The 27,267-nt window shown below is 33.8% G+C and overlaps 1 protein-coding gene and 1 pseudogene across 1 annotated transcript in view; both read left to right on the top strand.

Annotated features, from left to right (window-relative positions):
* Positions 1 to 1,494: 1,494 nt before the first annotated feature.
* LOC141488069 (60 kDa heat shock protein, mitochondrial-like) lies at positions 1,495 to 6,308 on the top strand (annotated as a pseudogene).
* Positions 6,309 to 8,570: 2,262 nt separating this feature from the next.
* The window catches only part of UST (uronyl 2-sulfotransferase), a 168,542-nt gene continuing 149,845 nt past the window's right edge, over positions 8,571 to 27,267 (top strand). The window contains exons 1-2 of the mRNA XM_074190054.1: positions 8,571 to 8,588; positions 9,060 to 9,215. Coding sequence (XP_074046155.1) covers positions 8,571 to 8,588; positions 9,060 to 9,215 — 174 coding nt within the window. The remainder of the gene's footprint in view (positions 8,589 to 9,059; positions 9,216 to 27,267) is intronic.

A 27,267-nucleotide genomic window follows, 5' to 3' on the forward strand; every position in this document is an offset into this window, starting at 1 on the left:
ACCTATCATCTTGTTGGCTTGACATGGTCATTTAATTCCTTGTAAGTGGTTATTCATGCATAACTAGAAGGAACAAGGAATTGTTGATGTTCAATGGCAATTGAAACCTTTGACATTGGACAAAAACCTATCCTCTAGTCATTCTAATTAAAAGGAGTTTAAGTTACTGTATTAACCTACATGATAAAAACCAATCTATACAAATATCCTGAGCTGACTGATCAATTATGAAGCTTATCTCAACTGATTAAAGATCAATAGCTCAAGCATTCCCACAGCTACCCATCATCTCAAACAATGAATTGCACTAAGGATAGTAGTACAGTAACTTACAAACAGTATTCTCTCTGATCTCCTCCATTTTCCTTCCCTTCTTACCCTACCCCAGTACCCTTATCAGTTGCAAGACTTTGGAAAAGAGACTATTCTATATGAAAAATCTGAGTTCTTTGGAGACATGCAGTACAATATTAACTTTTTCTTGAGGCTTAGAAATAGTCAAATCCTTCACTATTATCCTTCCCAAGAAAAGTCTAAAGTCATACATTAGGGAAATTTTAATCCAGATCATACTGGCTTTTTTAAAGAAAGTCTTAAGAAACTTATCCCTTTTTCAAACTAGGGAGAGCCCACTGGAGTGGAGATAGTATCTGGTTGTATTTTTTTTAGTTGCCATATGTTTATAAAGTCTTCTGTTTATTTGGCAGGCTACAGAGACATAATTCTTAAACTTCAAGGGGGTTGTGACATATGCAGGAATTACAAGGCAGCTAACATAAAAACATGTAGTTCATATACTTCAAAGACCCCTTGGATTTTACAAATTGTCCATAAAATGAAAACCACGGACAGAATGCTCTCTTAGCTATAGTTGCCAAGAATGAAGTATGCTTTTTTGGGGGGGAGGGAATTTATGTGTGTGTTTGTGTGTGTGTGTGTGTGTGTGTGTGTGTGTGTGTGTGTGTGTGTGTGTGTAACTTCGCTAAAGGACAGCTGGAAGAAGAGGGTTAAGGAAGGTGATGGTAACAGTTGGTAGTGAATGAACAGCAGAAGTCTGCAAGCTGACCATGATTGAAATTCTATCTTTGGGCAAGTGATGGATAAGGAAGAAGAAAATTTTGAATCTAACTTTGGAGATGTTTCATCTTTTTCAGAAGCATTGAGGATATGCCTAAGTCTTTAATAGAAATTTTAAGTACATTTTGAATTTTATACATATTTTACACAACTAGTTTCCCCTTTTTTATTTCTGTCCTTTTTAAGTTTAAAATAACCCTCAAGAGAGTGTCTGCTCTACTTTTTCTAGAAATAGCAGTGGAGGAAAGGAGGGAAATGGCAAAGACTATATTCTTCTACTTTCCTTTTTTTTTTAAAAAAAAAGAGCTTCCAAGGAGCTATTCTAAAATACTACATTTAAGGGGGCAGCTAGGTGGCAGTGGATAGAGCACCAGCCCTGGAGTCAGGAGTGCCTGAATTCAAATCTGGCCTCAGACATTTAATAATTACCTAGCTGTGTGGCCTTGGGCAAGTCACTTAACCCCATTGCCTTAAATAAAATTAATTTTAGAAAAAGAAATTATACATAAAATACTGCACTTGTTATAAACAAGAACATTATTTCATAGGAGGGAGAAACAAGGATGTTTCCTCATTGTAGAGCTCTCATTAGTGGAGAAATAAAGGATAACACTATGACCAGGCTGATAAGATTCAATCCAGTTCAGTTGAGACACTTGCTATGGCTTGATTAGTTCAACAGAAAAAAATGATTGGATATATCTCTATGTGAAGAAATTTAAAATATTTTGTCTTTCACTGAGGATTCAAGTCAAAGAAGGCACTGGGGATTCAAATAGATAGTAACAGAAAACAGGAGCAACCAAAAAAAGAATCAGATCCAGAAAAAGAAATGTACAACCAGAGTAAGAAAAAGAATTATACTTTATGAGTTTTATCTTTGCAGCCAAGGAGGAAATTCCAAGTCAAGATTAAGAAGGAAAGTATCTAAAACAAAATAATATATATATATCACCTAAATAGGGGTTATATATTCCTTCTGGCTTTAAAATTATGTTTTAAATTTATTTTATCCTGAACTTAAGAAATAAAACAAGCATTTCCATAACAGTAGACTAGAAATGATTGCATATGAAACAGCAAATCTTTTATATACAACTTGCTTTCTTTTAAATATATAACAATAGTGATCATGTGATTTTAATTTTTTCCTTTTTTTTTCTTCCTTACCCTTATCACACTCCTGCCCTAGAAGTGACCATGACTTATTCTGAATTGCCACATAGAAACTTTTTTTTCTCATTAAATGTGTCCTTTGGCAAAATTGAAACATTTCATTGAGAAGATGTAAAAGACTTATTTGTATAATGTATTCATGTGTTTGAGGAGTGACAATCGTGTAATAAATACACATGAAAACCAATCACATATGTGTAATTTGAGCTTTGAGTTCTTTGTTCAGACAGATGACTTGAGAGGGTATTGGTTTTTGAATGAAAATAGATTTTAAGTTATGTCAGAATCTATGGGGATAAAGACTGATGTAATTGAAAGATCACTGATTTCAGATTTAGAAAACCTACATGTGAGACCTGACTCTGTAACATAGTAGACCTCAGGTTCTTCATCTATAAATTGTAGTTGTAAATAGATGACCTCTAAGAATCCTTCTAACTTCAAATCTATCTTGAAAACGTCTACTAGTAATAATAATAATAGTATAATAATAATAACAACAACAATAATAATAATAATAATATCCTTTATATTACATTACCTAATATGGCCCTCACAACCTGAATACTTTAAATGATGCAAAAATTATTATTCCCCTCCTCATTTGTTGCTGCCAATCTGTACCACATGCTTATCTGCCTGCCCCTGCAGAAATGGTCCGGTTGTCCGCAGCCCTTCGCCAGGTAGGGACAGTATCTCGAGCACTGGCCCCATAACCTGACCCATGCTTATGCTAAAGATGTCAGATTTGGAGCAGATGCCTGAGCGTTAATGCTTCAAGGTGTAGATCTTTTAGCTGATGCTGTTGCTGTAACTGTGGGCCCAAAAGAGAGAACTGGGATCATTGAACAGAGTTGGGGAAATCCCAAGGTAACAAAAGATGGCATGACTGTTGCAAAATCAATTGACTTGAAGGACAAATATAAAAACATTGGTGCCAGACTAGTTCACGATGTTGCCAATAACACAAATGAAGAATCTGGGGAATACTGCTACCACTGCCATTGTTCCATTGCTAAGAAAGGTTTTGAGAAGATTAGCAAAGGAGTAAAATCCAGTGGAGATCAGGAGAGATGTGATGCTGGCTATTGATGCTGTCATTGCTGAACTTAAGAAAGAGTTGAAACTTGTCACAACTCCTGAAAAAAATTGCTCAGGCTGCTACAATTTCTGCAAATAGAGACCTAGAATTTGGTAATATAATATCTGATGCAATGAAAAAGGTTGGACAAAAGGGTGTCATCACAGTAAAGGATGGAAAAACATTGAATGATGAATTGGAAATTATTGAAGGCATGAAACTTAACAGAGGCTATCTTTCTCCATATTTTATTAATACAGCTAAAGGTCAGAAATGTGACTGCCTATGTTCTCTTAAGTGAGAAAAAGATCTCTAGTGTCCAGTCTATTGTACCTGTACTTGAAACTGCAAATGCCTATCGGAAGCCTTTAGTCATAATTGCAGAAGATGTTGATGGAGAAGCACTAAGTACAATGGTTTTGAACAGGCTAAAAGTTGTAGTACAGGTTGTTGCTGTAAAAGCTCCAGGTTTAGGGGCGGAGTGGATAGAGCACCAGCCCTGGAGTCAGGAGTACCTGAGTTCAAATCCAGCCTCAGACACTTAATAATTACCTAGCTGTGTGGCCTTGGGCAAGCCACTTAACCCCATTGCCTTGCAAAAATTAAAAAAAACTAAAAACAAAAAAGCTCCAGGTTTTGGTGACAACAGGAAGAACCAGCTTAAAGATATGGCTATTGCTACTAGTGGTACAGTGTTTGGAGAAGAAGGATTATCTTGGAATCTGGAAGATATTCAACCTCATGACTTTGGAAAACTTAGGTTATTGTGACAAAAGATGATGCAATGCTTTTTTTTTTAGTATTTTTTTATTTTTTTAAATATTTTTGCAAGTCAAATGGGGTTAAGTGGTTTGCCCAAGGCCACACAGCTAGGTAATTATTAAGTGTCTGAGACCGGATTTGAACCCAATTACTCCTGACGCCAGGGCTGGTGCTTTATCCACTGTGCCACTTAGCTGCCCGATGCAATGCTTTTGAAAGGAAAGGGTGAAAAATCCCAAGTTGAAAAACGTGTTCAGGAAATCATTGAACAATTAGATATTACTGCTAGTGAATGACTATTAAAAGAAAAGTTAAATAAACGTTTGGCCAAACCTTCTGATGGAATAGCTGTAATAAAGGTTGGTGGAACAAGTGATGTAGAAGTAAATGAAAAGAAAGATAGGGTTACTGATGCACTAAATGCTGCACATGCTGCTGTTGAAGAAGGCAGAGTTCTAGGAGGTGGCTGTGCATTGCTTCACTGCATTCCTGCCTTAGAAGCATTAACTCCAAGTAATGAAGATCAAAAAAAATTGGAATAGAAATAATTAAAAAGACATTGAAAATCCCTGCAGTGACCATTGCTAAAAATGCAGGTGTTGAAGGCTCATTGCTAGTAGAAAAAATTTTACAAAACTCCTCAGAGATGCCATGCTTGGAGATTTTGTGAATATACTTGGAAAAGGAATAATTGACTCAACTAAGGTGGAAGAACTGCTTTGTTGGATGCTGCTGGTGTAACTTCTCTGTTAACCACAACAGAAGTTGTTGTTACTGAAATTCCTAAAGAAGAGAAAGAACCTGGTATGGGAAGAATGGAGATATGGGAGGCATCATGTTCTAATTTATAGAATAATGCACTTATCATTATGATCTGTGATGCAGTACTCTTCAATAACTTCAGAGAAAGTTGGAGACAGGACTGAATTAAAGGCTGATACTATAACCATCTATTACCAGTTTCAGTTGACAAAATATGTAATGGTTTACTGCTGTCATTATCCATGCCTATAGATAATTTATTTTTGTATTTTTTGAATAAAGACATTTGTACATTCCTAATGGTTGCAAGATCCATGTAACAATGTTTTGCTTTTCAACTTAAACCAGCTGAGGCATTTTTACTATTATTCTGTTAAATCAGAATTTTAGTGTTACTATCACTAGAAGGAAAGTTCAGAAACAGCCTTTCTGTATAGATGAAGATTAATTAAAATTATGTACAAAGTAGAGAAATATCCAATTATGTGATGACCTTTGTGTAACAAAATTGTTTAAAGTTAAAAAATATATTATTCCAATTTTACTGATGAATCCCAAAAAAGAGTAAGTGAAGTGCCCAAGGTCATATTGCTTGAAACCATGATGTAGATCATTCTATGAAAAATACAGTGTACTTTGCCTTAATACTACCTGTTTAGTAATCAGTTTTCTGCTTATGTTATAGTTTCTTTCCTACTTTATAGCTATAATTTTGTGGATTTTAGATACATCAAAAGAAGTAATGGTACAGAAATTTATGTACTTGGGAGCATATTATATTTAAGGAGCAAATGTTCATATTAATTATATATATTAAATTTATATTTTAATGAAATAAGGGACACAAGAGTGTTTTATAATTAGCAACCCTTTTAAATTAAGCAACTACTATTAAATGACCAATAACATCTATGTTCAGTGACAAAAGAAAATAGGGTCTTGGAATCAGAAGAATAGGAGTTCGAATCCAGCCTCACACACTTACTAGCTGCATGACCTTGGGCAAGTCATTTAACCCTGATTGCCTCACATCCAGGGTTATCTCCAGTCATTCTGATTCATATCTGGCCACTGGACCACTTTTCTTCAGAGAAGAAAGTGAGGCTGGTGACTTAGCACAGACCCCCTCACTCAAATCCAAGTCATATGATTGTCATGGCATCACCTCCCTGATGTCATGGTCTTCTTTGAGAATGAAGGACAAAATATTATTATTTACATTAATTACTATTTCAAAGAAGAAAAGTTAATTCCGTTTCCTTGTATAAGTAGCCCATTCAAATGGATGACTTAGGTTCTTTTGGAATTACAAGCATTGTTTTCAAATTAGTAGCTTAATTAATAAGAATCCATATACCACACACCTGAAAGAAGGTCATTTGCTTTGCATAATTTTAAACCATGGGCAAAAATATGCATGGACTTTTCTAAGTCTCTTCACTGTCCTCAGCTCAACACCTTTTCAAGAAATATAATACATATATATATATATATATATATATATAATTTTCAAGAAATATTTAATAGGGTGGCTAGGTGGTGTAGTGGGTAAAGCACCAGCCTTGGAGTCAGGAGTACCTGGGTTCAAATCCGGTCTCAACACTTAATAATTACCTAGCTGTGTAGCCTTGGGCAAGCCACTTAACCTCATTTGCCTTGCAAAAACCTAAAAGAAAGAAATATATATATATATATATATATATATATGTTAATGCCTTAAGACACCAAGATGGCACAGTACATAGAGCACTGATGCTAGAGTCTGGAATACCTGAGTTCAAATCCAGCTTTAGACATTTAGTAATTATACAAATATGGGCAAGTCCCTTAATCTTTCTCTACCTCAGTTTCAGATAAAATATGGGAAAGATAAGAGCATATATCTCCCAAGGTTTTTGTGAGGATTAAAAGAGATCACATTTGCCAAGGATTTAGCACAACGACTGGCCCATATTAGAAATCTAATAAATGTTTTATTCCTTTTCATCCTTTTCTCTTTGTTTATCAACTAATTGAATCCATATAGTTTCATGTCATAATCTGAAGAGAAGGTGTGGGTTCTTCATTTGCTTTTTTTTTCCTTTTTGGAATTAGACCCATCTCTTTTGAATAGGCATGAATCTCATTGAAATATTACTCTAGGGCTTGAATGTAATGATGACAATATAGAGAATGATTAATTGCCACATGAATGATATAGACAATTTTGCCATAAAGAACCAAGCAAATTTTTGCATCAATAAGTACTACCAATTGTGAAATGTATATTTTTAGTCATAACAATATGGGATAAAAGGTGAAATTATCCTTAACTAAGCATTCTAAGGAAGGTAAATGTTAACCAGCTTTCCAACATATAAGTATCCTGTTTTCCTGACTTCAGCCTCTGACATTTCAGTGCAGGTAGGAGCAGATCATAGAATCAGAAGTAAAAGTGACTTTAAAGGTCATCATTTTATGGATGGAAAAACTGAGATCCAGAGAGTTTTTGTAATTTACCCAACATCATACAGTTGGCAGAGTACAATTTGAAGCTAAGTAGCCATTCAAAATTCCACGCAATTTCTAAGATATAACTCTAAATCCCAAGTTCATTCAATATAAATTCAATAATACTTATTCAATGACTATGAAGAATCTATATTTATATTCAAAATGTATATTCTACATAGTAAAATGCTTAAAAATTGAGAGTGATTATAAAATTTAGATAAAGAAGAAAATAGATATTTATTTTGTACCTTTTGTATGCTAAGAACTTTATAAATATTATCTCATTTGATCTCTACAACAACCCTAGGAGGTAGATACAATTGTTATCCCCATTTTATAGAGGAGAAAATTGAGACAAACAGAGGTTAAGACTGACTTGCCCAGGGTCACACAGCTAGTAAGTGTCTGGAGTCAAATTTCAATTTAGCCTTTCCTGACTACAAGAACAGGACATGCAATTCTCTAGCTATGAAACATAGACCTTGGTCTCAAAGATCGTAGTTTAATAGCAGAATATTTTATATACAAACGCATTATTACATGGTAAATGGATTGGAAAGTTGCCCCCAAAAATGTTTTATAAGGGATGGAGAGGCAAAGCTATTATCAAAAGAGTTGCCAATCATGGAAGTTTTCATCAAAGTGATCCTTAACCTATACTTTAAAGCAGAAACAGGGCATCTTTTTTCTGCTAAAGGTCATTGTATATTTACAACATCATTCAAACACCATACAAAGTTATCTATTTAAAAATTAGCCTGCTTTATTTGGTCAAATATTTAATTAATTCACCTCTAACAAGGCACTAGATTTATTGAATTTTGAGTCCTGTATGCCATTGCCATGGCTGCACAAGACCAAATGATTCTGTAGGCTTTTTATGACCCCATGGGCCTGATGTTTCCTATCCCAACATTAAACAATAGAAGAAGGAAGGAGAAAAGTCTAAAAATTTGGCATGATCAAATCCATGCTGAAGAAAAATGATTTTGGCAGTAGTAAAAAAGACAAATTATAAGAGGAGGAAGAAAATAATAGTAGAAAGAACTGTTATAAGGTTATTAAGGCAGGTGTAATGAGAGATAATATGAGTATATATAGTGTAAAATATAGTTTTAAAAAAGAGGGATCTTTTGAATTAGAGCTAGCCAGCTGCTGCCTTCTTTAAAATTTCCTCCATCCTGAGTCCTTGGCATTGAAATAGATTATTTATTACTGAATGGAGATTAGGGGACAGGTAAGTTTTATGAGAGGTTTGCAAATATTTAGATATAGTAAGAGCACTTTCCGATAAACTTCTTGGCCTACCAAAATCATCACTATTAAATTATGCATTTCTATATTGAATCTCTTTACTGGAAAACTCCTTAAGATTTTCATGACCAATAAAAAATTTAAATAAAAATTTAAGTCTAGTAACATACATAAATATTTATATACTTATACACATATTTATTTGTAAAGGATAAATATATTTGAATGTATTTATGTTTATGATATGTACATGTTTATATATATTAAAATATATATATGAGAAAAAAGAGAAATAATACACACACATACATTTTAACTTGTAAACATTTTTCTAATGGGTTCATCACTTTTGCCTCCTGGCTTACCAAGATTGTTACTATGAATCTGATGAAAATTCAAAACCTATCATCAGTTTTTATTTAGTATATTAATTCCTTTCTTTTTCTCTTCCCAGGTACTCCCTTTCCCAAGCCAAGTGGTATATAATAGAGTTGGAAAGTGTGGGAGTCGTACTGTAGTCTTACTTTTGAGGATTTTATCAGAGAAACATGGATTCAATTTGGTTACATCAGACATTCATAACAAAACCAGACTCACCAAAAATGAACAAGTAAGTTGTTCTTATCCTTTGTTAAATTCTATATTCTTTTATTTCATTCATGTAATTGACAGGCACATTTACAGAATACTTGACAACCTACAGAACACATATGGCAGAATTCTAATTTAAATCTGTAATTTTTTCCAGATTTTATAAGTAAATAGAAATAAAGAATTCTAGAGGATTCTTTTTTTAAGAAAAGGAAGTTTCCCTGAGGATTTTGATTTGGGGCACCATAGAGAAGTTCTATGAGATATGAAAAACCTGAGTTCCAGTGCTGCCTCTGACATTTACTTGATGTGTGACCTTGGGAAAATCTCTTAAACTTCCTGTTTCCCAGTTTTTGATCTGTATAATAAAAATAATGGTATTTGTAACACTAAACTCACAGGGAAATCAAATGAAAAAATTCATATAAAATGTATTATTAATCATAAAGACCTATATAAATGTGTGCTAGTATTTATGAATTTATGAAAAATAAACTATTAATGAATTTTTTGAATATTTATTCTATGGCAAATACTGTGTAGAAATCACAAAAGATAGTAGTGCATTTATATATGTATATATATGTGTATATATATATATATATATATATATATATATATATATATATATATATGTGTGTGTGATATGGTATGATTATAGCAGTCCAGTGACACTTTATTCTAATATCGACACTGATTGTCTCTTATTAATTTGCCATATATCTTACAGGTTTGATGACAAGGGAAACCTTTATTCCTCGGTATTCCTGTTCTTTGCTTTGGTTTAAAAGATTTGTGCTCCAGTCCTGTCTCTGATATAGAAGGGACAGTAGATTTAATGTTATTGTAGTAAACTACCTGGAGAGAAAGTTCATTATACTTTTAAAAAAATTAACCTTTTGGGTGTGTCTGTTGTGTGATGAAACCCCTCACTACTACTACTACCATTCTGATATTTATCTGACTGGTAAAGCTCCCCAGGATGGTACAGATAAGAAAACAAGTGAGAGCTATACCCAATCAGAGAGCCATGTACTCTGGACAACTGACCTCTCCATGAATTTGTGGAGAGACAGTCTGTTAGCCACATTTCTTGAGTTCTTACTGTGACCAGAATATTCAACTAGATGTTTTGAAGACTTAAAAAGGGAGAGAGAGAGACAGAGACAGAGACAATATGACATAATTATATTGTATTGGACTAAATTTTCAAACAGCCCTAAATAAGGTATTCCTTTCCCCTAGTGTTCTTTGCTTATTGTTGTTGTTTTGTGGTTTCAGTCATGTCCTCCTCTTTGTGACCCCATTTGGGACTTTCTTGGCAAAGACACTAGTGTGGTTTGCCATTTCCTTTTCCATTTTGGAGATGAGGAACTGAAGCAGAGGGTTAAGTGACTTTCCCGGAGTCACACATCTAGTGTCTGATACTGGAATTCAACTCATGAGTTTTCCTGATTCCAAACCCAGTGCTCTATCTACTGCAATGCCTAGCTGCACCCCCCTACCCAGTATGCTTTGCTAACTGGCATCAAATGAGTAGTGATAGCTGGGTTATATGGGCTGTGTTCTAATCATCGAAGAACATTGAATGGTTTTCTATTCATTATTACTTGGAGACTGCTGTATGGGGAAAAATCATCTATTTGGATTGTTTTATTTCTGAGTACAGCCAGGTGGATTCATCCTTAAGAAAATATAGACATCGAATGTTTGTTATAAATTATTTCATTTTTGTCTCTTCCCAAGTTTAATGACCAAAATGGCTTTGAAGACATTCATAGAGAAGTCCTTTTCCATGATATGATATCCTTATTAAAACCTAGCAAAATATTCAAGTGCTCTATTTATACCTTAGATCAGAAAAGGAAAAGTGAAAATATTTTCTTTGATTTTTAAAAAAATATTTATTTCTAAAATATGTATTTTTATGCAGAGATCTAGCAGGTTCACTTTAGTAGATGAGGGGCAATGAGTTTATCCTGGTACCTCATTTTAACAGTTTAGATTAAAGGCACTCAAAATATGGAGCATATGTTGTGATTTATTTTACTGTTGCTCACAGTTTAATTATTATTTGGTTCTAAAACTTGAGGTTTGTTTAATAGCCATGCTTTAGGCTCAGCAATATTCAGGAACTACAGGGTAATTCATTATGCTTTGCAGTGATCTGACCCTTTGTAAAACAGTGTCCAGTCATTGCCCCCAAAGCCAAAAAGAGATGTCAGAAACATGGAGAGAGCAGCAAAGGTAATTAAAGGGTTGGAAAATGAGATGTCCAAGAAAAGTTAAAGGTCTGGAACAGAGAAAGCCAAGGGAAAACAAATAACAATTTCCAAGTATATCATGGTTTTGTGTTTTTTTTTTCACATTGACAGTGATGACCAGCTGTTCTCCATTTCCTCTGAGGAACAAATGAGGGGGAAATAAAAATAAAATTAAATTGACAGTATGAGGGACTTAGCTTGGATGGAAAGATTAACTTAAAAACAGGAGGATAATTAAACACTAGACAGGGCTAAGTAGAAGAATTTCTAAGAAAAAAAGCTAGGTTAGATTTTTCATCTGATGGAGATGTTTTAGGTTTTGTCTATTTAGAGGCCAGGGAGAGAGATGAAATATTCTCATAAGTTTATTTCTAGTCCTGTGGTTCTGTTTTTATATACATGTATGTATATGGATATATGTGTGTACATACACACATGTGTGAATATATATTTGTATGTATCTGCATATATACATATATATGCTCATACACATCTATAGAGAATTATATCTAGATATAGAGTTATGCTATGTAATTCAAATGACTCTGTCTTTAGTGCTCAATATAATTTGACATAGATTTTATTACATATTTTTTCTAAAATCCCAATAAATTTCAAGGCAAGTTATAAAAATTGTAGGAGCTAAGCACAAGGTAGAAAATTAAAGTACAAAATATCAACTGAAAAACAGGGTAGATGTTCCTAAATGGAGGAACAGTTATGTCTGGTATTTCATTGTAATGACTGTTATTCTGGGAGGAGATTGGCATGGAGAGAGTTGGAGAAGGTGACAAGAAGCCAGTGAAGTTTTAAAGTATTCTATTACTGATCTTCTTCTTGGTCACCTATGTATCTATTTCCTATGAACTCAAGGCAAAAATAAAAACAAGTAAAATAAATGCAACTTCATCCTTAACGGTCTAGAGGAAATTAATTTGTGATAGAAATGTATACTGTTCCTGCTCATTTATTGAATGATTAAGATGTATTTTTTGGAGGGTAGTATACAGGTAGTATAGCGAAAGTTCCTCCATAATTGTTGTCGGATATTCTCTCTAAAATGTTTTGAGTGAATGAATTAATACTTTCAAAGTGATATAATTTAGGTTCTGCTTTAAGGAAAGATCAAATCCAGTCTTCCATTACTCACTAGCAGACATCTACCATTGATAGGAAAATGATATTTCATTTTAAAAATATATTTAATGGAACAGTACAGTGAAGAGATCATTAAAGAGGAAGGCAGGAGTAAAAGAGGTGAAATGTTAGCAGGATAATAAAATTCCATTACTGCTGACCTTAGAGATCACTTTGGGAGAAATTGCATTAGCAGAGTTATATGGGCTATTCCTGGCCAAGCCATAGACACGCACTGCATAGAATGCAAATTCTATAGTAGCAAAGTTCATTGTGACATCACTTCAATATGAGAATTCAATATAACAACCTTCAGAAAATAGGATTTATTGAGTTTGAGGAAATATAGAAGAATGGAAAGAACTCTTTAAAGTCACAGCACCTGAGATAAAACATTCCCTCTGATACTTGGTTTTGTGCAAGTTACATAATTTTCTGAAGCAAATTTTCTGAAGCAAAATTCAGCAAAAATCTTGTCATTTTACAGAGTAGTAAACTGAGGCTTGAAGCCTTAGGCTATTTATTTGTAAAAGGTCCTTCTAGCTCTAGATCTAGGAGCCTGAGGAAAATATATGGACCTTTTTCAAGACATAATTCCTGATTAACAAAAATGTACATAGGAGAGTTGAAGTTTTCCTTTTAAAGTAATGCTGTGTGCCCAACCACAATTCCAAAGGACTAATGATGAAACATGCTTCCTGGCATCCAGACAAAGAGATGAAAAACTAAGTGAAGAATGAGACTTTTTTTTTTTTTTGTAAATATGACCAGGGCAGAAAATTTTTTTGCTTGGCTATGCATGTTTGTAACAGGGTGTGGGGTCTTTATTGGTAACAGTCATTATAATAATAATGATAAGGGTACAGTGACCAGTAAATGTCCTTCTAAACCCTAGACCTCAACCCAAATATCACTGATATGACACCCAGGTACCTCCGATTCACTAGAGAAAATTCCAAAATATCAGCCAATTCTCACTAGCATACTCTATAACAACTCCTTCCATTAATCTCTAATTATGATGGGGCTTTGGGGGAGTCTTTGTAGGGATCCAATTTATTGTCTGACCAGTGCCCTCAACTGCCCTGATATAAGTAACCCACTTTGATTATTAAATTACTTATATAATCAATCTGAAGCTCCAAGCATCTTTCTTTAGTATCAAGTTGGACTGGTTTGGGGAGCTTTGAATATCCCACTGCAGGGAAATTCTGGGCAAGACACCAGAGTTTTGTTTTTCTTTCATTCTCAGTTGGGGTTAAGGGGTTGGTGTAGGAGGGAGAAGGTGGATTTTGCTGACTAAAACATTAAATTTCAAAGTAATTCTGTTAATATAACACAGGTGAAGTGACATGAAGTTTATTGCAGATTATTTCACTTCTGGAGGCAATGATTTTAGCTAAAGTGTTAATGACTAAATGCTTGACTCTGTTTTTCCTCTATATTTATGAGAATGGGGAATTTTAAACTGAAATCACCTTTTATTGAAGCATCCAAGCTAAAATTCCACTAGAAATTTGAATATAGTTCTGCTATAATTCAGCAACTGTTTAAGCTATCAATTATGGAGTTTTTAACATAAATTCTATGTTGAATTAGTTTTCCAGTGATTCAAAAATTAGATTTTTTTCCTTCCATGCTCTGTACTCCAAGAGAGTGAGACTGTGTCTAGGAGATATGACAATCAAGTAAAAAAAAAACTTTTAAAAAGAAATTGATCAGGCATATATATATATATATATATATATATATATATATATATATATATATATTATATTCATATTAAAATGTTGGATTAGAAAGAACTTGAAAGTTCACCCAGAGACTATGTGGTATAAGAAAAATCCTGGATTTGTGGGAAGATAACTGGATTTGAAACCCAGCTCTATTACTGACTACTCTTAGGTCCCTGGATAAGTTATGTCCTTAATCTGAGCCTTAGATTCTTCATCTATAAAACAAGAAATTTGGACTGATTCATTTCTAAGTTTACTTCTTTGAAATATCCTAATACTCTACTCTTAGAACATTGATGAAAAAGAAATTCATTTTAGTATATTCCTGACAATCGACTTTTATTAAACATTTATAACATATTGGGTATTATGTTAAGGTCTGAGGATATTAAAAAAACTCAACAACAATGACCCAAAAATATGGAGGAAGAAAATTGAAGGCATGGGGACAATCAATGAAAATGCACAAAATTGAAAGACAGAGATTACTGTGTAAGAAACAGCAAGAAACCAGTGTCACTAGAATATGTGGAGGGTAGCAAGGTATAAGAAGAATGGAAATAGGAAAGAACCAGGTTGTAAAGAACTTTAAAGACTAAACAGAGACAAGGCAAACCAGGGCTACAAGCTTTTATTAAGTTTTCTATGTGTCAGGCACTGTCCTAAGCCCTAGAGATATAAATACATACAAAAAGGAATACTTGCTCTCTGGAAGCTTGCAATCTAATAGGGGAAGACTACGCAAAAAGAAACAGTGAAGGGAAGAGGTAGAAGCAGAGGAAGAGGGTCGTACTGGGGCATGGTGTTGAAGTATTAAAAGCCACAATCACAGACTGGAGGTAAATGAAGCTTTGGATGATCTGGAACTCACTGATAGCAGATGGAGGCTTGGTATAGCAGAGAAATCTTCCAGGGAGAGAAGACCAGAGTGTTATGGATGTTTCAGTGATTGCAAATAAGGCATGGTGTTAGAATACAGAATGTCATCAGCATATGATGTGAAAGAGTATATTTCAGAAGAAAGATAAACTATTGAGTTCCAGCTAGTAGATCAATTTAATTGAAATAGAAAATATGTAGATGAGGAGTAACATGAAACATTTAGAAATATAAGTATAACCATGGAAACAATGTAAAGACTGGCAAATTGCATTTGGGGGGGTGGGGAGGGAAGTAAGATGGGGGAAAATTGTAAAACTCAAAATAAATAAAATCTTTAAAAAAAAGAGAAATAGAAGTATAAGACATATTATGACAGACTTTAAATACCAGAGTTGTAATATTTCAAATTTTTATTGTAGAGGCAGATAAGAAACAAGGGAGTGATGTGGCCAAAACCTGTCCCTTAAAAAATGTTTAAAAGTTGAGATTTAAAGAAGAGAAAATGGAAGCAAAAAATCAATTAGGAAGCATTTAAAAATCATCCAAGCAAGAGGTGATTCAGGTTGAATTGGGAATAAATGTGAAGAGAAAGATATGGCTGGGAGAAATATAGAGGTAGAATAAATGACACTTAGTAACCAATAAGATAAGCATAGGGGTATAAAGCAGAGGAGAGCTGAGGATGATGATGAGGTTGTAAATTTGGGTAACTGGAAAAAAGGTAGTTTGAGGGAGAGATAATCATAAGAGGGAAGATAATGCATTATTGCCTGTGGATAACCCATGTGGGTATATCCAGCAGGTAATTGCCAATATAGAGAGTAAGACTGAAAATATAGATTTGGGAGAAATTTGAGTACAAATGTTAATTACTGAAATAATGATATTTTCAAGAGAATGAGTATGTATAGAGAGAAGAAAAGAGAGTTCAAGATAAAGCCTTAGAGAGCACTCATAGTTAATGATCAGTATATTGGTGATGATCCAGAAAAGGAGAATGCAAAGACTACTAAGACAGAACCAAAGAGGAAATATAGTTATGAAATCCCAGGGAGGAAAGTTTATCCAAGAAAAAAGTTAACAATAGTAAAAAGCAGGTCAGTAACTGCTAACTACAGGGACATAAAGATAGAAGTTTATTGTCATAGGGTTGTAAAACATTTCAAGAAGTACATACACACACACACACACACACACATATATATATATATATATACACACACCTACATATATACATATGTATATGTGTGTGTGTATTTTCCAATTTGTTTTTCCAATTATTCTCTTTTCTTTATAGACAAACTCCTAAAAAAACTGATTTTATGCCATAATATATTTGTGTGTCTATGTGAATTTTATATGCATGTGCTTATATACATACATATGTGTGTGTGTTTTCTGATTTCTTTTTCTAAATTCTCTTTTCTTCATGTACAAACTCCTAGAAAGAGTTAGTATGTTTGTTGCTATGTTGTATGTATGTGTATTTATATTTATATATCTATATGTGTGTGTGCATTATATACATTTATGTATAAATATATGAATAAACTTTGCTGTAAGAGATCTTAATTTGTTAGTACCTAGGAAGAAGTCAGTGGAAAAAGAGCAATTGAATATGAGAGGTAAAGGGAATGAATGGTGACAAAGTGGTTCTGAGAACCAATCTGAATATAACTTTTGAACAAATCTAACATTAATCTGGGTCATTTCCATAGCAGGGTGAATGACTCTTCTAATCTCTCCCAATGATGTTGTCTCATCCTTAACTAAAAACTGCAGCTAAAATCATTTTGGTAGTTTTTTTATTCCAATTCAAGAAAACATCAGTCTAGTCACAACTTCTATGTCAATATGACACAAAACTGCACCACCTCCAGTACATTAAATCCCACAGTTCTATTCTTCATTCTCATTGTGACCTCTGTTTTCCTTTCTCATCTCCTTCATTTTAGCCTTTCATCCCTCCATTCTCAGTCTTGATTCTCATACTCAATTACTCCAATCACAAACTACTCACTCTAAACTCCCCTAATCTTCTGTCATTCCCAAGCTCCTAATGTGCAGGAAAGAGAAAAAAATAAGGGATTTTTTGCCAGGGGACCTCTGTTCAAAGTGTGTATTTGTCATTTACTAGCTAGGTGACTTTGGGCAAGTCATATAATGTCTTTGAGCCACATGTTCCTCATTTGTAAATAAGGGGGTTGGGTTAGATACCCTCTAAAGTCTCTTCCATCTCTATATCTTAGGACCCAAAAAGCCTATGAACCCTGGATAATCCCACCCATCTAATTCCTTCTCTGTTTTTGGACGACTTTCACTGGTGAAATCATGTTGATTTCATCCACTATAAATTTACAGCGCAGAACTTTATCTGTCTTCATTGTTTCTTGGCAACCCTAGAATCTATAAAAAGGGAAGCATAATACTTGCATTACTGACCTCACAGGATTGTTACTAAGAAAACACTTTGTAAATTTGTAAGTGCTATAGTAATGTGAACTATTATTATTTTGACCCTTTGCTGAGTATCCTTGCCTTTGAGGAGAAGAGGGGATTAATTGAAAGTATTTCAACAAACTTTTTAGGGAACAATAAATAACAGCAGGAGAGAAGGTGGAGGAAATAAAATCAGGATATTTAAATCTAAATAGTTGAACTGATAAAATACTACATTGCATTTATCATTGTCCTCAATTAAATGAACAAGCTAGTCCCTTAGATTTAGTAGTTTAATTTAGGAATAAAATTCAATTTTAAAAAATTAATCTCTGATTTCAGATTATTTCAAAAGGGATGAGAGGCAGCTTTCATTTATTTAACATATTTTGCTTGCTATCCTAGTCATCTTTAAACATGATGTACTTCATCTACTAAATGTTGGACTTCCAGAAGGCAGATGCCATTTGTTACTCAATCATTATTCATTTTTTAATTTGCAAATTAAATGAATTTGCTTATATTTTTAATTTTTAACTTTCTTAATGTTTAATTTTATTTAATTGCTGCCTAGCACAGCACATTGCATATAGTAGGCATTTAAAAATATTTTTGAACCATATATATGAATATATAATGAATGTATATATATATATATATATTGAATATATAAGGAACCATGCGAAACAGAGACTTCTGTGCATTTCTGTAAGGACATATAAAAGCATAAATGAGATGTTTTTTCTTCAGGCATTTACATTCTATATTCTCTATATTTTCTTTTATGCTTTTAAACTAATTCTGGTTGAGGGGCAAGGGAGAATGGGAGCCTCCTTCTTCCCCTTTTCTTGGAATTTACCTGTGGAACATGTCTATTTAGGTTCTTGAATTTGCACATTTGTTTCTGTGAGTTCCCTTTTTGTCTTTGGCATGGTCTATGTTCCTTGGTGGCTCACTGCCTTTTACCATATCTAAACCTCAATTGGAGTTAGAAACTCCAACTCAAATGAAAATATGTGCTCTCCTTTTGTACCTATAATAATAATAAATTCCCAAGCACTTCACAACTTACTTGACTTGTATAGTTGACATTATTGTAGTAAATTGTATTGTTCAACCTTTTAGATGGGTTTTGATTTGTTTTTTAAAATGATATTCTCAATCATTAAAAAGGGATGAATTTGATCAGTCTGGGTTTTCTTTCATTCTATTTTTTAAATTTACAACTATGTTTAAAAACTGAAAAAAATAGGAAATCCTTTCTTCAAACAAGCTACCTATTTGAGTTTGGATATACTGAAATTATGTGATCACTAGAGAGTACAGGTCTGAAATATTATCCTTACCTTTAAATTGAAATTTTTACCTGAAATGTCTAATGCTAAGAGTTGGAAGAGATTGAAGAATATCTAGTTTGAGGTCATATGCTAAAAGGAAAATGTAAGGTTAAAATACATTTGGCAAGTGTAAGGCAAAATAAACTTGGTAGGGACACCATGAGTAGAGGAAGAGAGAAGAAACAGAGTAGAAAGATATAGGTATTAGAAATTTTTTTTAATCTGAATTTTTTAAATGTGTAATCCTCTCTGATTTTTTAAGATTAGTCAATTAGAATCTAGTAGAATCAATATTAGACATGTGTCTTATCAACCTGGAAATGTGTCCTTTACTAGTCCTTACTCTTTTCTGATGATATAGGAAGATATTTTAAAAGCAGATATTTTGATTTATGTTTCATATAGCAGATGGTACATGGCAGAAAAAGATCAATGAGTTTTATTGAACACTGACTATTAGCTTGTCTGGCTTCTAGCCAATGATTCTATCTTATCATCATTTGGTAACTTTATATATAAATAACAAAAATCAATAAGATTAATGATCCAGGACTTTTAACCTTGACTTGCTTATTTCAAAATCCTTGAACCTATATAGAAATCTTATGATGAAGGTTAAGATGGAACCCAGTGGACATGAACTCATTTTTCAGCCTTCAGAGATACTCTTAGGGAACTAGCAAATATTAACTGAGTGCTTTTTAGGAACAAGATAATCTTTGAGACACCATATGCATCATTCAAGGACTACAAGACATTGTCCTTGTACTCTAGGACCTTGCTCTTTAGGAAGATAGGAAAGTTAAATAACAGTTCAAGAAATAAAGCATCAATATGCCAGGAAACATCATTGTCTATACATATATAGTTGATAAATAAATTATACAGGCAAGAGCTATAAGAGTTAAGAAAAATGGAGAGATCTCATCAAGTAAGAGAGATGAAGCCAAGTTAGCAAGCATTTATTGTTTATAGATATGCAATAGATTTACAAGGTCTTCTGTAAATAAAAAGGGGATCAGACATGTCTGAGAGGCAGCTGGAAAAGTACCTTGCTAGTAAGTCATGCACCATTGCGAGTATTTGAGCTAATAATAATGTATCTTATCTGGCCATACTGCCTTCCAGTTTTGCAGAGAATTATATTGTCAGTCATCTCCATTGATTGTAAGTTTTTAGTTGTTCATTATCTTTATATAATTCAAGCTTTCTGTTTCATTGATTCTATTTTTTCATTTTTATTGCAATGGTCTTCTTGTGACCAAGAAGATAAGCATAATTTTTCCATACTCTTTTTTTGGAAGGAGTCAGGGTTCTTTCTCATCTTTAGCTAAGATAGCTAATATGCATTTATTAAGTTCTTATGTTTAGATGCTATGCTTAAAAAAAAGAAAAAGAAAAAAATAAAAAAAAAACAGTTCCTCCTCTTCTTCTAGCACCAGTCTAATGGGAGAGAAAATAGCCAAATTTTATGCTACTCTGTTTAAACAATTTATATTTATGCATATATACATATGGACATACATATGTAGACATACAGTATTCATAATTCATATATATGCATACCCACAAATGGTGAATCAACAGAAGGAAAGATTTAACATAAAAAAAAGAACGGGGAAAAGCTACTTGTAGAAGGTGGAATTTTAGTTAGGATATGAAGAAACCCAGAAAGGGCAAGAGGTAGAAATGGAAAGGAAGAAAGTTTCAGAAATGGAAGACAACCAGTGAAAATGCCTAGTCAGTAAATGGAGTATCTTTTTGTGAAGAAAACCAAGAAACCAATGTCACTGAGTACATGGATATGAATGAGGTGTAAGACAACAGGAAAGGTAGGAGGGGGGGCCACAGTATGAAGAATTTTGAGTGGTAAACAGAGGATTTTATATTTATTTTTGGAGTTAGGAAGGAACTATTGGAGTTTCATGATCACGTCATTCATTGTGAATTAGGAAGATCTGTTTTACAGCTAAATGGAGAATGGACTGAAGTAGAGAGAGATGAAGCAAGGAGATGAAACAAATAGTGCAGGCAGGAGGTGATGGTACCCTGCACCAGAGTGCTGGCATTGTCAGGAGAAAGAAATAGGCTTCTCTTAGATAAGTAATGTTACATGAGGAGAATTGAAAAGACTTGATGACTGATTGGAATGGAGTATGTAAAAGAGAAAAAAGTTCGAGGATGATACCCATGTTATGAGCCTACATTACTGAGAAGACAGGAATTACTCTCCAATAAAGGGAAGTTTGGAAGAGGAGAGAGTTTTGGTGGAAAGATATGCTTCCTTTTGTTCCTAGTCACATGCCACTATACTGAGCTAGAGAAAAATCACAAAATTGTGTTGACTTGTTCTACTATAAGTTGATACTATATAATCTCAATGAGACTTTCATTGTGACAAAGCAATCCTCTTCAGTTATGGAAATGTTCAGTTCAGTTATGGAAATATTGGATCAGCTTGAGATGACCAATAGATAGTTGAAAGAATGAAAGTAGAGGTCAGGAGAAAAGTCAGTGCCAGATAAACATAGCTATATAGACATGATTCTTGACCCCATGGAAGAGATGAGCTCACAAGCAAAATAGTTCAGAGGAAGAGGTCTGAGAATAGAAGTTTATGGGACACCCACAGTTAGTGAGTTTAATCTGGATGAAGATCTAGTAAATGATACTATGAAGGAACAGGCAGGACAAAAATCAGAACAGTGTCAACAAAATCCTAGAGAGAAGAAAATATGAAGAAGAGAGTGATTGAAAGTGGCAAAAGTTGGGGGTGGCTAGTGGCGTAGTGGATAAAGCACTGGCCTTGGTGTCAGGAGTACCTGGGTTCAAATCCGGTCTCAGACACTTAATAATTACCTAGCTATGTGGCCATGGGCAAGCCACTTAACCCCATTTGCCTTGCAAAAACCTAAAGAAAAGAAAAAAGAAAGTGGCAAAAGGTGAAGAGAAGTCCATTATATATGGCATTGAAGAGCATTGAAGAGATCATTAGTAACTTTGGAGAGCAAGTTCAGTTGAATGAGATCAGGAGCCAAGCTTCCCACAATTAAGAGGAGAATAAGGGAAAAACTAGCAAAGGCAATGATTTTAAAATATCTTCTTAATGTATCTAATCAAAAAAGAAAGAGATATAAGACAAAAGCTAGTAGAGATTGATCAATCAAATGGTCTTTTTTTGAGAATAGGGGAGAAATGAGTGTGTTTCTGTAAGCAGGAAGGAAGCAACCAGTAGTCAGGGAGAAATGGAAGTAAGTGAAGGGGGGGGTGATAGAAGAGGCTTTCTGCTAGAGAAGGTGAAATAAAACAAAATTACTTGTGCATGTAGAGGGTTTGTCTAGATTAAGAGAAGGGCTACCTCTATATGAGAAGCAGGTGAAGTATGAAGGCTTCTGAGTGATGTGAGATGAGGAACAGGAGAGCAAGGGGAGCTTTTAATGAATGAATGACATCTTTTCTTTTCATTGAAAAGTGAGCAGATTCTCAACCCATACAGTGAGGAGAGGGAGCCCAGGAGGTTAGAGGAAGCATAAAAAGATTTAAAGAAGGACTTAGTAAGTAGGAGAGTGAATCACTTAGGGAGGTGTAAGAGGATTGCTTTGTCACAATGAAAGTCTAGTTGAGATTATATAGTATCAACTTATAGTAAACCAAGTCAACACAATTTTGTGATTTTTTTCTCTAGCTCAGTATGGTGGCATGTGACTAGGAGCAAAAGGAAGCAGATATTGTGAGTCATCTAAGACCAAGATTTGCCAGGGCAAAAGTAAAGACGTTGTGGAGATTAAGACTAGAGCTAATTGTAAAATAGATCTGGTTCACCAAGGATTCAAGATGGGAAGGAAGATATGTAGAAAACAAAGGAAATGAGGTAAACAAGGAAATTATTAAAAATCCAGGTAATGAGCTTCGAATTTAGCAAATTATTTCATTTGATCCTCACAATAACTTTGGGAGGTACATAGTATTATTATTCCTACTGTAAAGTTGAGATAAATTGACTTACCCAGTTACTAGGTAGTTTCTGAGACTAGATTTTAACTCATGACTCTAGACCCAGAACATTATCTATTGAATTGCCTTGCTGCAAAGGTAATAGTTTGGTAAAAAATTGTGAGGTAGAAGGACTGGTCACCATTATGAAATCAGAGTAAGGGGCTGTAAAGCAGAGAAAATGAGAGAAGATTCTGATCATATAAGTTTCAGAATTTGTGAAGATAAATGTAGTGCATTTGCAGATGATGGCAAGATCAAGGGTATGACTATCTTACTCTGTAACGGAACTAGGGTAGAAGAGTATGGTAGGCTGAATTGGGAAGTTAGGATTGTTTGAGGAAGTATCAGTGTCTATAAAGTCACCTACTATGATTTAGGGGAGAGATGGATACTTTGAACTAGGCACTAAACTCAATGAGGAGAAAATTCTGGAGATCAGAACCTTGAAAGGGTGATAAATATGTACTGGATGACTTTATTTTGTTTGTACTTAAAGATTTTATTTTATTTTGAGTTTTACAATTTTTCCCCAATCTTACTTCCCTCCCCCCATGCCCCACAGAAGGCAGTTTGCCAGTCTTTACATGGTTTCCATAAGTATACATTGATCCAAATTGAATGTGATGAGAGAGAAATCATAACCTTAAGGAAGAAACATAAAGTACAAGAGATAACAAGATCAGACAATAAGATATCAGTTTTTTTCCTAAATTAAAGTTAATAGTCCTTGGTCTTTGTTCAAACTCCACAGTTCTTTCTCTGGATACAGATGGTATTCTCCATTGCAGACAGCTCTGATTAGTGCATTGATGGAATGAGTGATTCCATCAAGGTTGATCATTGCCCCCATGTTGCTGTTAGGGTAAACAGTGTTTTTCTGGTTCTGCTCCTCTAACTCAGCATCAGTTCATGCAGATCCCTCCAGGCTTCCATGAATTCCCATCCCTCCTGGTTTCTAATAGAACAATAGTTTTCCATGACATACATATACCACAATTTCCTAAGCCATTCCCCAATTGAAGGATATTTACTTGATTTCCAATTCTTTGCCACCACAAACAGGGCTGCTATGAATATTTTTGTACAAGTGAAGTTTTTACCCTTTTTCATCATGTCTTCAGGGCATAGACCCAGGAGTGGTATTGCTGGATCAAAGGGTATGCACATTTTTGTTGTCCTTTGGGTGTAGTTCCAAATTTCTCTCCAGAAAGGTTAGATGAATTCACAGCTCCACCAACAATGTAATAGTGTCCCAGATTTTCAACAATCCTTCCAACAATAATCATTATCCTTTCTGGTCACACTGGCCAGTCTGAGAGGTGTGAGGTGGTACCTCAGAGAAGCTTTAACTTGCATTTCTCTAATAAGTAATGATTTAGAGCAATTTTTCACATGACTATAGATTACTTTGATCTCCTCATATATAAATTGCCTTTGCATATCCTTTGAACATTTGTCAATTGGGGAATGGCTTTTTTAAAAAAACTTGAATAAGTTCTCTGAATATTTTAGAAATGACTCCTTTGTCAGAAACATTAGTTGAAAAAGATTGTTTTCCAGTTTACTACATTTCTTTTGATCTTGGTCACAGTGATTTTGTCTGTGCTAAAGCTTTTAAATTTAATGTAATCAAAATCATCTAGTTTGTTTTTAGTAATGTTCTCTATCTCTTTCTTAGTCATAAACTGCTTCCCTTTCCATAGATCTGACAGGTAAACTAGTCCTTGATCTTCTAGTGTGCTTATAGTATTGTTTTTATGTCTAAATCCTATATTCATTTGGATCTTATCTTGGTATATGATGTGAGGTGTTGGTCTAAGTTTCTTTCATACTAGCTTCCAATTTTCCCAGCAGTTTTTATCAAAGAGAGAGTTTTTATCCCAATAGCTGGATTCTAAATTTATCAAATAGCAGATTACTATAATCCTTTCTTGCTATTGCACCTTGTCTATTCCACTGGTCCACCACTCTACTTCTTAGCCAATACCAGATAGTTTTGATGACTGATGCTTCATAATACAATTTTAGATCAGGGATGGCTAAGCCACCTTCTTTTGTACTTTTTTCATTGAATCTTTGGAAATTCTTCGCTCTTTATTTCTCCATATGAATTTACTTACAACTTTTTCTAACCTATTAAAGTATTTTTTTTGGAATTTTGATTGGTAGGGCACTAAACAGGTAGTTTAGTTTTGGTAGAATTTTCATTTTTATTATATTAGCTCGACCTATGCATGACAGTTGATGTTTGCCCAGTTATTTAAATCTGATTTAATTTGTGTGAGAAGTGTTTTGTAATTGTTTTCAAAAAGTTTCTGAGTCTGGCTTGGCAAATAGACTCTCAGGTATTTTATATTGTCTGAGGTTACTTTGAATGGGATTTCTCTTTCTAGCTCTTCCTGCTGTATCTTGCTAGTCATATATAGAAAAGTTGAGGGTTTATGAGGGTTTATTTTATATCCTGCAACTTTGCTAAACTTGCTAAGTGTTTCCAGTAGTTTTTTGGATGATTTCTTTGGATTTTCTAAGTATACCATCATGTCATCTGCAAAGAGTAAGAATTTTGTCTCTTCCTTCTCAATTCTAATTCCTTCAATTACTTTTTCTTCTCTAATGTCTTTTGTCAAAATCTTTTCTAGAATCTATTGATATAATCATATAATTTCTGTTAGGTTTGTTGTTGATATAATTAATTATATTAACAGTTTTCCTAATATTGAACAAATCCTACATTCCTGGGATAAATCCTACTTGGTCAAGATGTATTATCCTAGTGATAACTTGTTGTAATCATTTTGCCATGATTTGATTTAAGATTTTTGCATCTATAATCATCAGAGAGATGGGTCTATAATTTTCTTTCTCTGTTTTAACTCTTCCTGGTTTAGATATCAGCACCATATTGGTGTCATAGGAGTTAGGCAGAATTCCATCTTCCCCTGTTTTTCCAAAGAATTTATAACCAGTTTTTCCTTAAATGTTTGGTAGAATTTACTTGTGAATCCATCAGGCCCTGGAGATTTTTTTCTTAGGGAGTTCAATGATGGTTTGTTGAATTTCTTTTTCTAAGATAGGGTTGTTTAGGTATTTAATCTCCTCTTAATTTAACCTGGGAAACATATTTTTTAAATATTCATCCATTTCACTTAGATTATCAAATTTATTGGAATAGAGTTGGGCAAAATAAATCTGAATTATTACTTTATGTTTTAATTTCCTCCTCATTGGTGTTAAGTTCACCTTTTTCATTTATGATCCTAGCAATTTGGTCTTCTTTTGTTTATTCAGTTGACTAGAGGTTTATCAATTTTATTGGTTTTTTCATAAAACCAACTCTTGGTTTTATTTATTAATTCAATAGATTTTGCTTTCAGTTTTATTAATTTCTCCTTTAATTTTTAGAATTTCTAATTTGGCATTTAAATGGGGGTTTTTCATTTGTTTTTTCTCTAATTTTTTAGTTGCATATTTAGTTCATTGATTTCCTCTTTCTCTAATTTATTCATGTAAGCATTTAAAGATATAATATATCCCCTGACAGCCACTTTGAGTGAATCTCATAGATTTTGGTATGTTGTTCCTTATTGACATTATCTAGGATAAAATCATTAATTCTTTCTATAATTTGTTGTTTGATCCACTCATTCTTTAGAATGAGGTTATTTAGTTTCCAATTAGTTATGTGTCTGTATCTCCCTGGCCCAATATTGCATATGATTTTTATTGCATTGTGATCTGAGAAAGATGTATTCACTATTTCTGCCTTTCTGCAGTTGATCATTAGGTTTTTCTGCCCTAGTACATGATCAATTTTTCTGTAAGTGCTATGTACTGCAGAGAAAAAGGTATATTCCTTTCTATCCCCATTCAATTTCCTCCATAAGTATATCATATCTAATTTTTCTAACAATCTATTTACCTCCTTAACTTCTTTCTTGTTTATTTTTATGATTCATTTATTAAGATCTGAGAGTGGGATGTTGAGGTCTCCCACTAGTAGAGTTTTGCTGGCTATGTCTTCCTGTAGTTCTTTCAGCTTCTGCTCTAAGAATTTGGATGCTATCCCATTGGGTGCAAACATATTCAGTATTGAAGTGATTACTTTATTGTTTATGGTACCTCTTAGGAGGATATAGTTTCCCTCTTTATCTATTTTAATGAGATCTAGTTTTGCAGCTGCTTTGTCTGTGATAAGGATTGCTACCCCTGCTTTTTTCACTTCAGCTGAATTAAAATATATTTTGCTCCAACCTATTACTGTTACTCTATATGTATCCCTC

The sequence above is a fragment of the Macrotis lagotis genome, chromosome 5 (assembly GCF_037893015.1).
Source record: "Macrotis lagotis isolate mMagLag1 chromosome 5, bilby.v1.9.chrom.fasta, whole genome shotgun sequence".
Lineage (NCBI taxonomy): Eukaryota > Metazoa > Chordata > Mammalia > Peramelemorphia > Peramelidae > Macrotis > Macrotis lagotis.